This window comes from Dicentrarchus labrax, unplaced genomic scaffold (genome assembly GCF_905237075.1).
Source record: "Dicentrarchus labrax unplaced genomic scaffold, dlabrax2021, whole genome shotgun sequence".
Taxonomy (NCBI): domain Eukaryota; kingdom Metazoa; phylum Chordata; class Actinopteri; family Moronidae; genus Dicentrarchus; species Dicentrarchus labrax.
This window is the reverse complement of record NW_026136716.1, coordinates 6,390,979-6,408,082: the sequence shown is the minus strand read 5'-3', so window position 1 is coordinate 6,408,082 and position 17,104 is coordinate 6,390,979. Positions and strand designations below refer to the sequence as shown.

Sequence of the window (17,104 nt, the reverse complement as noted above, 5' to 3'; positions counted from 1 at the left end):
GGTCATGAACCAAAGTATTGGACAGTGTAAAGATTTGACCTGATGGTGGTGCTAGATGAAAAGTTAAGTGGACATAAAGGTTATTACAGTTCATCTTATGGGGGACATGAATGTCTGTACAATTTTATAGAAATCCATCTGATAGATGGAGAGACATTTTACTGAAAACAATAAATGTGAACCCTATGTGGGTCAGGGGATCACCAAAGTCTATTTATAAAATTTCACAGCAATCCATCGAGTAGTTATCAAGATATTTCACTAAAAGCCTAAAATGAAAAAAGTGACCAGAGTCAGTACAATTAATCCTTTCAGGTCCATGACTGTTTGTATGGATGGAAATCCATCCAACATATATTTCAGTCAAGACCAAAGTGGTGGATCAACTGACAGACTTGACACTGCAATCCCTACAGCAACTAGCATGGCTATTAAACCAGCAGGGAAGCCAGCAAGCAGCTTTTTTTAATGCTTTTATGAAGACCAGGCACCTGTTTTGGATATAAAACAGATCTGCCACTCCACGTAGCATGATTATAACCGGCCATCATGGAGATGTCAGCAACTACTGAGAGGATGTCAACACTTTCCTTCCCACAGGTCATGAATTTCATGTACAACATGTTGTAGCACACAGAGCCATGCACCGCCCAAGGACTCCTCGCCTGCTCCGGCTGTGCGCTGGCAGAACGGCTGGCTAGAGCTTTAGGCAGGTTTTTTTTTTTATCCGCATGCTGCTCATGCAATCTACACCGAGGGCCCGACTGAGTGACGCCCAGTTGCCATGGAAACAATGGTTTTAGGGAGCTGGTTATGTGGTGAATGAGGCGAAGGCTGAGTGGTGGCAGGTGTGATTGAGGCTGTGATGTCTTCCCTAATGGCTCACTGGGCGAGGATGAAAAAGGCAACCACACAGCAGGTGATGATTTCCAGAGTGTGTGCACATATAATTGTGTGTGTGTGTGTGTGTGTGTGTGTGTGTGTGTGTGTCTCCTGGAATCAAATCCCTGTACCTTGACGTTTTCTCCAATTAAAGCTGGGGAAGACTCCTGATCAAAGTGGTGGAGTGTGTGGGTATTTGGGTAATTCGGTTCTTATGTAATATTTTCACATGTATTATAATATTATTCCAATGCTCCTCTGTGAACAGAAGCTGTTGCAAGTATCGGGAGATATACCTTTTGTCCCTAAACATAGCCCTAGGAAGGATTGTAGATGCTAATACTACCACTATAACTGTGGCGACATCTCACTGCTAGAGCAAATACACTGTAATGCCTGTAGAGCATTTGACTTTTTACAGCTTTTGTTAGAATCCCTTCTTCCTTACATAAGCTTACTAACTAACTTGAGTCTAGCATGACACCCATTCACCTTCAGGTGACCAAAACCAAAACTTTTTTCATGTGTTAGAGTGTCCAAATTATATTTTTCATCTGGTTCCAGTGCACGAATAATGTCTTTACATAGAATCATAAGGTATAACGTTGGTATGATTACTACACAGAACATTCTCGTCCATTTTGTTGCAGTCAATTCAGTTCAATACAACTTTATTTATCCCTATTTTTATTCAGAAATTGCAGTGGTAGCAGACCAAAGCCTCATACTCAACTCATATCCAGTTTCAAACTGGTGTTTTGGGGCAGAATAACTAGACATAGGCTACCGTGATCTTATGTAAGGGTGATTGCTGAGAATGACCCAAATATCACTGCTTTCACAAAGTTGCTAGAAGCCCCGAATAGTAGCTACGATTCTTGGCCCACATTGTCTAATTCTTGTCCTCAGTAAATCACAGGAACGAGCTAGTAGGATTTAAGTTGGATCTTGCTCAAGGACACACTAACAGGTCAAATTGTGGTTAATTCATTGATCCTGCGATGGGACAGTCCCTGTAACAACTGAGCCACTCCCTGCCTCGTAACATTGAATTTTGCCCAAGAAATAGTGATGGGTCAGCACGGCAGGCTAGCCTCAGTGCCACATCCCTCATTATGCCTGGCAGGATCCCAGTCCCATGGCATTACTAGCTGTCATTATACTTTAATCACAAGAATGAGTGTAACACACACTCTCACACACAAACGCACAGGCACACAGATAGAGCTACCATTTATAAAAGCTTGTGGCTGTGTGGCTGTAGCTGAGGCTTGGAATATGAATAGGCTGGCTATCCTTGTGATCAAAGACTAATGTGAGAGGTGTATTCTCTTCATGTCTCCATGTCTAAATCTCCTCAGGAGGCAAACACAGAGCATCTACAGGTAAATGTGCAAATGTGCATGAGAGTGCACGTTATCTGTCAAGCTTACGGTAGATCTCCAGCACCACTGAGGCCTCCTCGGTGTGACCGCTGGCGTCGGTGGCCTGGCAGCGGTAGATACCCGCGTCCTCGATGATGGCGTTGTAAATGATGAGCCTGGATCGTGACGTCTCCGTGTGGAGTGCCATTCGCCTGGACGACACGATGCGCTCGCCCTGGGGGTTGTACCACTCCAGCCTCACTGGCTCGCCGATAGCTAGGAGCAAGGTCAGAAAGAGAGATCAAAAAAAGTGATTAGGATGGGTAAATTTGACTCTCTTGTACCAGGCGAGGCAGGATTGTATCAAATTTCAGTTTTCCTTTTAATGTCACTCACACCTGGGATTTATTCAGACAGGCTGTTGACATTCAAATACCCAAGGACATTTATTACTTCCTTTACCTCTTGTTGAATTCCAGCAGCTTTATGTATTTTCCAAATTAGTCCAATAAGTCCAACTGATAACCTTCCAGTCCCAAGACTATATGTGAAAATACTGGAGGATCGACAAGTGACATTCACTTGGCATAAAGTCAGTCAGCATAAAAGACACTCAGCCTGACGTGACAATGCAGTTTGATGACAAGTGGTTGGTTTGCCTTCTGTTTCAATTATTTTAGTCCCCTTTACCAAGACATTTCTAGAAAGCAAACTTCTGCTGACTGAGTTTTTGAGGCTGGATCAGATCCTGGCAGTGTACCCTGCAAGAGGGCATCTGAGGCTGCTTTATCAACAAAGCCGTGCTTAACCACTTCTTTAAGGCATTTTGACAATGCTCTTGGCATAACAATCGCTACGGGGTCAGCGTTAGGTTGCGTAGGATGCTGGGAGCCCCGAGAGCAAGTCCAGCTTTGAAAAAACTTCTTGGCATCGGCACCTGATCAAACAGATCTGGGGAAAGACAACAGGTAACCTCTTTCTGAGCTCCAGTTCATATTGAATCAGACTGATGTTGTGGAAGAATTTGTAGAAACAATCTGATTATTGATACTTGATGTATTTCACAAAGGTTTTACATGTCAGTACTATAGCATTGCTGCTCGTTTTGGTCCACTGAACAGCTGAGGACCATCCAAAGTTGTTACTGGAACTTGTCGAGGGAACAGACGGCCTGGAGTTATATGATTATGTCATAATCTTGGATTTACATAGCTAATAAGTCTGTAAAGGAACAGGGACATATGTAGGCTGTAAATTCCACTCTCATTTCCAAGTGTCTGCCTGAATAGAAATGCACACAGAGACAGTAAACACAGAAACAAATAGTAGGCCTGATAAACAGCTACCTTGAACCCAGAATAAAATGGCGTCCACATGTAGCCTCGAAACATGAAGTGATCTGGCCACTGTAGGCGATGATAGGGCCATCTGCAAGCAGAAGGTACCCTTTGCCTGTAAATTCTGCACATTAAAGTGTCAGTGTAGATGGCCATTATTTGGCCTATAAATCAACCAGAGCCTTGAACAAGAGAGGAGATGGACATAAGCTTGTCTAGTCCCCCAGAGACAGGTGACTGAAGCAAGTAATACAAGTAATACAAGTTTGTGACACGTTTTGTGTTTAGGAAAATGGACAGTAGACAGTGGCCAGAGACAGACAGACAGAGAGAGAGAGAGAGAGAGCAGGAAGCAGGCAGTTTCAATGCTCTCTTTCCCCTTCAGTGACTACTAGCAAGATGCCCTTGAGCAAAGTTTTTAACCTCCAGCTGCTCAGCAGCCAGCAGCAGAGGGTTAGGATGATTTATCTCAAGAGCTCCAAGGTGTTACTGTGAGGGTATGGCTTGATGTGGGCCAGGATTTTGCCAGACACATATTTGTCTAGCATGTGCGATCATGTAAAGACATCAATAATAATCTCTTATATCTCGACAGCGCTCTGGTACAAAAAGCTAAATTATGATAAATTAGCTGTTTTACAAATGCGCCTCTTGAGGCCTGCACTTTGGATCGTAGAAAAACATGCAGGCTCCAACGCACGCCCCATGCTAACACTGGCCCTCATCACAACGTTTCCAACAACTATCAGCATCTCACTCTTGGCATGTGTGTCTGCTGCTCGTTAGTTTCAAGGCCAACAATTCTGATGGGGCAATCAAAGGCGAGCATTGCTAAAATCATATTACAGAACAAGCCATTCTCGTTATGTCTCTGCTTTCCTTCACACGTGGCTTCCCACGTGGCTTCCCACCGGAGCCTCTTGGTTCATGTGGGTACTTGTGGGGAAGAGATAAGTGTCTAGCATCGTTACAGGCGTCCCTTCGTACCTGTTAGCATTGCAACGTTATCACCTCTTACCATTTTACAGTCTTTTGACAGCAGAGACAGTTAAATGTGTTAAAGTCGATACAGCTAACATGGTGACAGGCCATTTGCTTCATAGATGATCTGAGAAGACAGGAGTGTGTAACATGCTTCTGTGTGTCTTTACAACTGCATGAATAGCTGGTTGAAATTTGTCAAACCGCTCTTAAAATCTGCATAATCTCTGGCATTGTTACTGATTCTTGGGGAGAGAGAATGCTCTATGACGGACACTTCTGAAGGTAGAGTGGAAAGATAATGATGATCACTTTTCTAAGTGTTAGGAAAATGTTAACACAGCAGCACGCTGATTGATCGTCGGCTTTCGTTAGCTGCTGATGAAACTGACAGCCCCACTCTGTTCCGGTTTGATTTTGACTTGCACACGGAAATGAAAGTCTAAATAAAGACCAGGGCAAGTAACAAAGCTTTATATCAGGAAGGTCTTTCAGACAAAGTTTATGATCCTCCTTAGCAGCGAGGGAACAATATAAAGCAACTGAAATACTGAAGCGATCTAAGCCTCCCGCACAAGGCAGATTATTGACTCCTCGTGCCCCATGGCGCCAAAATTAGCCTAGTGCAAGCCGAAAAACTCCCACGTCCCCGCGGTGGCTGGCACTGGAGCCATAGTAGTAATTGATTCATGTCTCTGGGGAAGAAGATAGCAGGAGAGAAGCAAGAGCTGAGCAAGAATGGAATCACACTAGTCTACGCGTGTAGCAGTGTGTCAAAATTATCGGCTACATATCTTTGTCTCTCTTTCCATCTCTGTCTACTCTGTCTGGCCAAGGGATAATGTAGGTCCACTGGGACAAACAATGTCACCTACCTACCTACCTCCAGTTTCGAAGAAAACCACGTGAAAACATAATAGCTGTTGGATCTGGTTGGACTACTGAGGCTGCCTTTGTTGCCGCCTCTGTTTTATTTCGCAGTCAACACTTGTTCTGGCTCTCCGCCACCTCAGTCATAGGGGAGGTTAAACACACACCTGAACACCAGTTTATAAACCTCCTTATTAGTTACCACATGAGCTCAGGCTCAATTAACCTTGACATGAGACATATTTCATATCAGAAAAGGCTCTTTCTCTGTTGGTTTTGGTTTGTGTGGTTTTCTAACAAAAGGTCTAATTAGCCATTTTTCCATTTTAACTGTGAATATGTACCTTTGCAGGATTTGAAGAAAATACATTTCATGAACCTACAGTATTGATTTCCATTTACTGAATAATGGTAGTAATACATTTAGTATGAGTGGAGAAGCCTGACAAATGTGGGCGCTTCCATACAGTGCACCAGGGGTCACTGAATGGTTTGATGAGTGTGAAAATGATATCAATATTGTATCAGATACCAGAGAGACAATGAAATACCATCCAAGAGGGTCGGTTTGTGTAATAACTCTATAGGTCTGGAGGCTTATGAGATAGCGCAGTGATTTCTAATATTATGACAGAGGATTTTACAACTCTAAAAAGTTATCATGGCAACTTTCATGAAATCCTTTGTTGTATTTTCATGCAATGCTATTGTTGATGTGAACATGGCCTTATGCCGTGTGCACCTCCTCACGCAATGCCAGATTGTTGGAGACCAGGAGTCATTCCAGTGGAGGGTGAATCAGATTGGATCTGTATTGAAACTGGATATGAAGAATTTTGGCTTTATTTAGGTAAAATAAAACGGTTTTAACTTATTTTACACAGCAAAAAGCTATTTTGTCATGTTAATGATGAATGAACTCTTTCCCTCCAAAATGTATCTTTATCAGGGGAATTATTGTGGCTGATCACATAAATACTTGACATTTGCCGTTATTGGCTCATTTCTCTAGTCACAAGAACCAGACAACGCCAACCAAGCTTCACATTTGGTTCTGACTCTTGGAGGGCTTTCCTTTCATGTTGTTTTGGCGAGTCCTTTCTATTTAATCAAAGAGCTCCACTGCGCTGTTTCAACAAAAAAAAACAAACAGTCCAAGTAGAGGTGTGCACATGGCTTTAGACGGCAGACTCCACCACCATCATTCAAACATCAAACGAGAGAATATTTTTTGGGATAATGGTGCTCACCCATGGAGCTTCCGAAACTTGAAGGATCTGTGCCATGGAGCAATAAAGCTGTTTTGGAGGCTTGTGGTGGTCCAACACCTTTTTGCACAATTAGTATTAGTAACACTGGTCGCGGGTACTGTAGTGCTTGTCCTATCATTTTGAGTTTAATTGCTCTTGTACAGCTTGTCTTATAATTTCTATTCATATTTTGATTTTATATACTTCTAATTATTTATTAATTTTGACTTTTATAAGTTTTTCTGTACATATTTCTGTCCTTAAGCGGCAGCAACACCTGGATTTCCCCTCTTATCTTATAGGACACACAGGCTTCTTGTATTCATCATCCATCTGTACATGGTTACACTATCTATGATTATGCAGCCAACAGTATAGATGAAACATATGGTTAGATTCATCTGAACAAAAAACAGCCCACAAAGTGCACTCTCAGCTTACCTATGTAGCATAATGGTGTTGTGGATATGTATACTGCAGAAGTAATTGCTTAAATCTCTCATTGTATGCATTCATCATAGAGATGCCTTTGACCTTGGTCACAACTATGCTGAAAACAAACAAACAAGGAACTACTTCACTAGTTACACAAACACAAACACAGTTTTTCTCTCCCTCTCGCGAACCACTTAGACTATTTTCGAAAGACAATCTCTCCAGCCGTCCCCTCCCTCGTGCTCTGCAGCTCCGTTCACCTGTTTTTCCTCTCTGTCTCTCTCTCTGTTTTCCTTTTCTCTTCCTTACCCTATACCCTCCAGCCTTTTCTCCGTCTCCTCTCATGCCTTAGCCTCAACTCAAATCTTCACTGCAAAATATCTTTTTAGCGAGCTTCACTATGAAGGCTTACAGAAAGTATTATTCTGTACCAAGTTGTGCATAAAGGCTAATTCTGCTGGAGGGACGTCTCACAGGACGCTGCACCATAAACATAGAATGATCTTACAGAATATTGAAGGCTCCACCTCGTCCATTGAAGGACTGGTGTGTAGGATTTAGAACTCTTGAACAGTTAAACACACACACTTGTTTTTTTAAACTCAAACTTTGCCCATTGCATTAATCAATATATAGGCTATGGATTAAAAGCTGGTTTTACAGGGGTTTTAGTTTTTTGAAAGAAACAGGAGAGATTTGGGAATAGAAAAGATACACACACACACAAAAAAAGGAACTCAAAACCAGGATGTGATACAATCCTTCTTCTTCCAGGCTGGCACCTTGACATTCCTCATTTTGACCGAAAACGGTTTGTTTGAACAACAACAACAACAACAACAACAACAAAAGTTGTGCTCTCTTGAAAAAAAATAAGTGCCGTTTGATCATTTTACCCTGCTGCCGATTCTTCCTGGCAAACTTTTGAAACAAGAAAGATTTGTATCGAGCTAGTGAATTGATTTCACCCAGGTTCCTTTCTCTCAACAACAACAGCGCATTCACCTCTCTGTTCTGTCTCTCCTCACAGACGAAACCAATCAACATACAATACAAATGCCTTTGTGGGCTTTCTTTTCTCTAATCCATATTTATGTAGGCCTGATTCATACAAAGGGTCTCTGCAATTTAAAGTCAAAAAGTCACTTGAAGAGACTCATTCTTTATTTATATGGTCGCAGGCTCGCTCTGGTTTTACCGGGCTTTTGCTTTTTGCCTCTGACTGTTCTGCCCTGCTTTTCAGCCCACTACAGTTGGCAGAACTGCATGTGAATAAGGTAAAAAATCAGGCATAGTGCGACTGCCCGTGGTGGAAAAGGGCAAAAGAAAGCAGTGAGTGACACAAACACTTCCTCCCACGCACTTTGGTGGTGGAAGGTGGCTACTTATCTCCCACCTCCAACACTCTTTTGCCTCAAAGCCTTTTACATTCTTCTCAGTTCTGACGTTTTAGCTCTTTCACAATAAAAGCTCATACCTTTGCCTTTCAGTTTCTGCCAGTTTGAATCCATTCACCTCTATTTCTTTCTACCCCCCCCCCAGTCTGTCCTCCTCAGCACATGTTAGACCTCCACACCCCCTCGACGTTCCCCCTGGTGTGTCTCTCTACTCCCTTGGCTGTTAGCTCCACGCTGAGTGGGCTGGCAGGAGAGAAGAGGCAGCCAGCAGGAGGCGGGCCGGGCCTGCCAGAGTGTTTTGCCATCCCGCCGAGCCACTGGCAATGGCGTCGGGTTCTCTGTTATGGCTGAGTGTTGATATACCGTTCAGAGAGTACAATGGGGAGGAGGGACAAGGGGGTCAGGGGCGTCCCCTGCGTGGATCCAGTCACCGCTGGGTCACAGAGTCACTCACCATATGGACAGCATGGATTGTGTTGTGTTCACTGCCATGCAAACAACAAACAGACTTCACAAGCGCTCATTTCAAGCCCCCCCGCTGCATTTCTGACCAGCCTCCAGAAACACACAAACACAGCACATCCACACGAAAGCAATAGTAAGTGGCATCTGTACCTGTGCAGATGAAGAACTTGGACTCTCCGACACTTAACTCCACTTTGTTCAAGGATATGGACACCTGCAGGGCGGCTGTAATGGAGAACAAACAGAGGGAAGGAGAAAGAAAGAAGGACGGGGTTCAGAAAGAAAGAGAGGAGAAATGGATTAGTTGTTACAGTCTTAAGAAATTGAAAACACAAAGGATTCTGATCATTTACTGACTGAAGAGACATAATAATGCAAAATTGTTCTAGAAAAAAAAATCTGCTTCTTCAGCATTGTGGCTCAGTCTCTTCTCTGTGCCAGATTTCTATATCTGAAGACCATTTCCTATTGTGTGTCACCATTTACTGCATTTACAAGAAAGGCCTACATTAAAAAATCCTTCTATATAAATACGAAGCTTCTTAGAAAAAACATTGTCATTGTCCCTGCTGAAAGAAACTATTAATATATTTTCATCCAAACTTTAACTGCTTTCAAAATTTCTGTTCAACAGAACAAGTGAGCTATTTCTCCACACAAAGCTCTGCAGCAGATTTGCTTGATACCTTCTATTAGGCACAAGGCTGTTTGTGACAAGCTTGTCAGTTTCACAATGAATGGGCCCCTTTCAGCCTGAGGTAATGCTCTTTGCAGTTATCACTCTTGACAATAGTATATGCACTGAACAACGGTGGGATGGGAATTTAAGAAGCTGAGCAATTGCAGAGATCAGTAAATAACTCTGTAGTGCTGGTATTTTCCTCCACTGATAAAAACTTGTCATCCAAGGTTCTTTCCATCCTCAATAACTACTCAAGAGCCTTCCACACTGCAGTATAGAAAAAAAGCTAACATAAATGTTGCTTGGAGACATCCATTCAGCTTAATGACACAGTAAAAGTCGACAGAACCCTTGCAGTCGATGTCAGTGGCACAAAATTTGCAGAGTCACGCTACAATCAAAGGGCATTTGTCTGTTCTGGTCTATTGTAAGTTCCACAATAACAGCACACAATGGGGGCTCCGGGGAAAGTTTTGTAAGGTGTGAAGTGAAAGGCGGTTAGCTGAATAAGAGTGTGGCCCAAAATCGGCTGACATGAGTTTGTCAAACGGGAGAAAGAGAAAGAAAGGCAGGAGAAGAGTTGTAGCCGCGAAGAGAATCAGACAAAGAATGGCAGCACGGCAAGATGGAGCTGAGAATGTGTCTAATGTGATGAGTAATGATTGGCAACACACCGGGGAGAGGGTCATTTTTAGGCCAGAGCCTCTCGACGCAGCGGTAGTCTCGCTACAGCACTGAGCCAAGCGAGATATTTGATGAGCCTGTCATATCTGAGCTCCTCATTCTTCGCCCTCAGAGCTGCAAGTCTAGTTAGGCTCAAACTCTAACCACACACACACACACATATTCAGACACACACGCTGTATAACACTCTAATGGATGTTAATTCTCTCTACAACGCTGGAAAACTTAACAGTGTAGCTCAGGGCGCCTGTCAATAAATGAGGAAATGAGGAAATGATGAAATGATTATCTGCACTTTCTCAGGGGAAGATGGCTGCAGCCAACAGCAGCCTCACACTGAAGCTGCTCTCCAGCAGTTATCACTGGGAGCCATCTGTCATGAAGCCAGGCTGCCTATAGATGGCAGTAGAGGGGCACTGCTACCTTCGCCGGAGGACGCTACATGATGAGGTTGAGGAGCTGCCTTGTCAATGCATTTGATCATTTTCTGCTGTGTAATCCGAGGGTTAGAGCACTCAACAGACACTAGCAGAGGCTGTAGGGAATCACACACACACACACACACACACACACACACACACACACACACACACACACACACACACACACACAAGCAATGGATGGAGAACTAGTACACTCATATATGTCACATTTATGGCGTCAGGCGCCACATATTTGTCCACACACATTAAAAAACAATAAAATGTAAGTCTTTGCAAATGTGCACTTATATCAAATGGCGTATACCACGCGTATAACACTCTTGCACAAGCTCGAGCACAAACAGTGGCTGTACCACTTGTACACAGTATCTGTACAGCATCATGGTTTTGTGCGTAGTGCATCAATTAAAATGAGTTCCGCTAATTAAGATGAAGTTGAATGTTTTATCTAAAGTTTTAATACTTGCTAAGGTGTTCCTGGGGCCGCTTCACCAACATCTGCAATTAGTGAGCGCCTCCTCAACGTACTCTGTGCATTGCATTGTGGGAGACTAAAGCCCATCAACAGCACAATGAAAAATCAAGCTTCTAATGTAAACACACTATACACTCAAAACCTGCTTAGAATTAGTACAACTGATACTGTCTGTAAATACACACACATCACACACACACACACACACACACACACACATAAACAGTGTTTCAAATGAATGCAAATACTGTTCTGGCGTTGATTAATCATGTCTATTTAACCTGGTGCCCCTTCTACACTCCTTGCCTCTGACTTAAGGCAGATTCCAATCAGCGCTTCAAGTAGTTTAACGGTTTTCAATTATTAATTGATCCCGGTCTGTTCATGCTGTATGTGATTGATCACGTAATAAGTTGCTCACAAAACCCAGCAGGCGAAAGAAAAATGACTTTTTTTCTGTGCTGCCAGAGTCACTGGTGTGAATCATATAATTAAGTTCAACCTGGAAAATATAACCATTCAGTTGGCATTTTTAAGCTGAAATACACAACAGTCCCCACAGCGAATATACATTGACATTTTAATGAGAATGCTGACTGGATTTGAAATATGACACGGGAGGATTTGTTTATTCAACACAGTCTCGCCTGGTGGGGACGCAAAGAGACATGCTAATTATATCAATTTTCTGAAATGGAATGTTTTCGGCTGCACTCACCTGCTTATTACAGCGGCTTGGGTCAATATGTTATGAGCCTGGTAGCAATTATCAGCTCCAATTATTAGCTCCTTTGAGAAGCGTTGGAGACGAGCAAAATAAGACAAGAGACAAATCCATTGATTGCCATTTGTAATGTGTCTGAGATGGTCGATACCACACATGACTCGCCAGCTCAACTAACAAAACTGAGACTTGAATAATTCCAGCATCTGTTATGAAATCTCAACTCGAAGAAAAGTTAGAGAGGCAGGACTTTCAGCAGAAAGTTGGAAAGAAAGAAAAACAGACCCACTTCTTACAAAACTGTCTCCAAGATATTAAAGGCTGCTGGCTCATAATTTAAAAGTTAAATGAGGACAAGACAGAGATCCTACTCTCTGGCCCCCCACAGCACATCAGACCCGTACGAAGCCAAGAACCTGGTTGTTATATCTGATGGCAATCTAAGTTTAAACAGACAGGCAAATTCCCCTGTCAGGTCCAACTCAGGTCAACTCCACAACCTCTGGTTCACTCTCACTGCTCCCATCAGTCTACAGGTAGCTGATAAACCAGCTACAGGCTGCCTACCCAGAACTGGACAAAGCTTGCAGTGGTCTTTTGACAGGGCTTCCCCAAAAGACGACCAAAAAGCTTTTGTATATTCAACCTTCTACTAACTATTGCAAGATATGGGAAAACGCATTACATATTGGGTTCAGGCTGTGCGAGTGTTATTACACAGAGAGGTGAAAGGTCGCCAGAAACATGACGCTGCTCCCTGTCTGCTGGATGTGTAAATAAGCAACTGTTTGCTATCACATTCACTGTGTCACCTTAATGCTGTGATTTAGGGGCAATGTTGTGTTTACAGATTGTTGCACTGCCCACATGTGGCTAAAAAAAGAAATAAAATCAATGAAGGAAGGTTTAAGTAGTGGCCAGCACTCTTTCCAGGGAAAGCTGGACTAATGGCTGTTAGATCTTCCAGTTGATACCCCTGGCTGTCTATTTGCAAAAACAATTTACTGTTATAAAGTTACTTCCCCATTTTAAGTTGCCTCATGCTGCTTTCATTATGTAAAACTTGAAACGTCTTGTAAGCAAGCCAAATCATTATATTCCTCAAACAGAGGTCATTAAAGTCAGTGGCGGGGAAGATGCTAACTGAGCTGTTGACATGATTCACCCAGTGAAACAGTAAGATCCAAACTTGCCAGTAGTTAAGTCAGTGTAACTAAGGCTAGACCAGACTAAAGGGGGGCTAAACGCACCGTTGCATTCAGCAGCTCGGGCTAAATTCAATGTTTGAATGACAGAGTGGAGAGTGTCCAATCAGCTGGCAGAGAGAGACGGATGTGATTCTGTAATCCTGTTCTCCATAAAAAGCCCCATTAAAGCCATGGCCAAATAAAATGCACAACAGAGACTGGCCTTTGTGTGTTTGTACATGTGAGAGCGTGTGTGTGTGTGTGTGTGTGTGTGTGTACTGTATGTCTTTATTTCTGTGCGTGTGGGAGGGTGTGTGGGTTTTGTTGTGTGTGTGTGTGTGTGTGTGTGTGTGTGGAACTGTATTAAGTACACAGAGCAGATAGGCCCTTAGGCGAAAAATGCTCTGCTTTAATTGTCTGTGATTTTGTGGAGGAGTTGAAGGGAATTCTTCCCTTGTACCACAGAGACAGAGAGAGAGTGAGACAAAGACAAGAGGTAAAAGAGTGGGTAGAGCAAGAGCAATAGAAGGAAGGAGATAAAATACTAATTACTGTACTATGATTTGTATTCACACAAACCTGTGTGTCTTATGCATTCCTTCAAAGGTGTTAGCAAAGGCAGAAAAAATAATTTCCTGTATGGAATTAGCTCCAAAAACATCAGTCAGCATCTTTAAAGCTGTTTAGTCTTTTAGGTGAACACTAGTGTGAGATAATGAGGGATAGTGCAGATGTCAGTGATTCCAGTTTAGTATCAGTATTAGAACCTGGGTCTGTACTTTGTATTTTCTATTGGTTATGGTGACGATGTACTAGGTTTTACTGTATGTAGCATACAATTTAAAACTTGTCTTACAGATATTTGTAGCATATGTGTCACTTTCTTTCAATAAAACATCTATTTTGGGGGGGAGGTGCACGATAGCTCACTTGCGGGCCCCATGTTGGCTGAGTCCTTACCGCAGGGGCAGTGGTCCAGTTCCAACCTGCCGCCCTTTGCTGCATGTCGTCCCCCCCTCTACCCTCTTTCTATTCAATCTTGTGCTATCCTTTCAAATAAAGGCATACAAAATATTTGATATACATTTTATTTGTAATATTTTCATTCTTTGTTTTATTACTTTGGTGCTTATGTTCCTTATTGTCATTTTATCTGCCTTGCTTGTTTTGTTTTTCCTTTGTACAGCACAGGAAAAGTGCTATATAAATAAAGTTTATTATATTATTATTATTATAAGGAATTATGACCACGACTAGAAAAATAAGAGCCACGATGTATGAAACTGCAGTTTCCCTTTATGTTTCTGCTCCTGTTCACTTTCTAGTATCTAACTTGCTGAAATGGGATCAATTAACCACTCAGCTGCTGAATCTGGACAAGCAATCATTTATATTTACAGGATTAATTTGCTAGTGCCCACTTTTCACTATGAATGATAACTTAATGAAAATGGCTCATTTATTATCGAGTTATCAGCATTGGATCGACTGTTAAAAACAATCAAATGTCTCTCCAAAGTAACAGAATGACCCTTCAGGCTTTTACAGTGAGCAGTGAATGCTGGGAAATAATAAAGTAGACAGAGAAAAAGACATAGTATGCACGATGAGCCATTTCCAATGAGAGCAATATTATAAGGGGGAAGTGAGGAGTAAATGTTTATATTGTTTTGTTTTCTTCATGTTAATTTCCTGCGGTGCAGACAGAACGCTCTGCAGTATCAGGATGTTTGATTTCACATAATATATTAAGCTCTTGTGAATTAGTTGTTGCCACCTGTAACTATGGATTCATCTATCTTTCAGATCATAGCGGCGTGTTTGCCCATCTGGCTCCCGGTGTCCCTCGTCCTATATATCTGTCTGGCTGCATAACAAGCTTGCTGTTATGAGAGAGGAGAGGAGAGGAGAGGATGGAAGAGGAGAGGAGAGGATGGAAGAGGAGAGGAGACTGCTGGTTTTACTCAGCCAACCATATCCAATCGTGCCGACATACAGTATCAGGCCACGTGTACAGTCTCAGGCACGACCCACAGCTGCCTATTATCTTCCCCCTCTCTCTCTCTCTCTCTCTCTCCGCACACCTTCTCTGTATCTCTGCTTTTTGCTCACCAACTGCTTTGCGATTTATGTCTCCTTCCTTAAGCCTCTTATGCCTCAGGCTGCAGTGGCCATGAAGGACCTTAAAACTCCAATCATGCACACACACGTGAGCAAAAATATGCAAATACACAGATGTTTCATTTCACACAGATGTGAAATCTTTTGCTAATTAGTTAGAATATTCAACTTGATCTGATGTAGCAGGTGGCAAAAATGACATTTTTGTAATTTCATATACTGCCCTTTTCCCTCCCTTTGTATTTGCAGACTTATTTGTGCATATATGTTTGTCTGAGTTGCTACTGCTACCCATTACTCCTTATTAACAAAGGATACACGATAGGCATACTGACAAATGCACTTATATGACAACACAAACTTTGCAGGTGTCATTGCATGGGCAGGTTTAATTCATTGGATTTGGGCATTTGTGGCTCTTCGAATCAGTCGATTGGAGAAATTATGAAGGCAGCCCTTGGGCCACGTAGTGAATTAAGTAAATTAGTCGAAGGAAAAAGTACTTTTTTAAAAATAAAGAAATATGTCTGAACAAAAGTTCATCCAAGCTCCCTCATATGTGTCTGAAATGTGTGTGAAAATCACTTTTCTTTAGAAGTATTAAATTACTTTACCTTTTGCTTCCTCATAAAAGCCACTAGTTACACTACACTCCCTTACTGCCCTGTGCTACATGCATTTATTGGAACAATAAATATTCTAAACCAAAGTTCTGGTGCATTCTCCAGCAGAGTCTTTGTGATTATTAAAGACAAAAACATTAACATAAGGTTTTAAATAATGAAAGAGCCTACAGCAAGGTCTGTAACAGGTCACAGAGCTCTCATCATTCAGTTGCATTTGCTCTTAGAAGTTTGGAGCTACCTACACTGTTTGTTAATCTCAGCGCACAACAGGAAATTAAAAGGTGCACTTGTGTTCATCTCTTTTCTGGGTCATAATTCTGAAATGATGAAAATCATTTAAAATGGGCAATGAAAGGGAATACTTTTTATAGATATACTCATAAAGACATTTAGGGTTATTAGGGATCATTGGGGTTTCTGAGATCCAGAAGACACAAATACATAAAATTCCTTCTGGAAATTTGAACAGGCTCTTCAAACTGTAATCATTAAATAATCACACAAAATATATATAAATAACTTCCTCATGAAGTACTTTGGACTCTGGTAGAGCATTCTCCTGAACCATTCACTCTCTTATGTGTAAATTTGTTCAAGGAAAGGACCTTGGGGCTCTTCATCGACATGCACTGAAGCTTGTAGGACTCCAGTAGTAGTACAGTAGTTCTTGGAGATTAACACCAGGGATCACTGATGAATTTGTTGTGGTTCAGCAAAATCTGCCACTTTCAGAAATCCTGCAGCTCTCTTACGTGCAGTGCAAAGAAAAATGTGAACGAAAAGTTAGCTTGTTAGGTTTCTTGGTGTTTACGGTGGCCAGGGTAAGGTACATAGAATAAACTTCTTATTCTACCAATGAGATGACTATTATCGAGCACAATGTTAGACATCAGAAGGTATGAAGTTGTTATAATGTCAATATGAGAAGCTGTAGGACAATGGCAGTAATATTCCTAAAGGACCACTGTGTCCACAAATTGACCACTAAACCTGGTGAAAGCGAGCCAGACAATTGAGTCTTTGTCACAGGGCAGATTAGTCGCCAGAAGGGAAAAAGCTGAACTCCAAGTGGCAATGCAATCATCAGCCATGATAGAAATAAGGGGGGTTAACGGCCAGGGCTCCAATTCTGGTTTTCATTTGGTACCTTGCAATCAGAGCTTCAAGATGTCAAAGGTGTA

At 42.1% G+C, this 17,104-nt stretch overlaps 1 protein-coding gene across 3 annotated transcripts in view; it reads right to left on the bottom strand.

Moving 5' to 3' along the window:
- Positions 1 to 17,104, bottom strand: part of LOC127378549 (neural cell adhesion molecule 2-like) — a 260,470-nt gene that overhangs the window by 75,967 nt on the left and 167,399 nt on the right. For all 3 annotated transcript variants that reach the window (XM_051427454.1, XM_051427455.1, XM_051427456.1), the window contains exons 2-3: positions 9,132 to 9,206; positions 2,316 to 2,522 (exon numbers count right to left, since the gene is read on the bottom strand). In XM_051427454.1, coding sequence (XP_051283414.1) covers positions 2,316 to 2,522; positions 9,132 to 9,206 — 282 coding nt within the window. The remainder of the gene's footprint in view (positions 1 to 2,315; positions 2,523 to 9,131; positions 9,207 to 17,104) is intronic.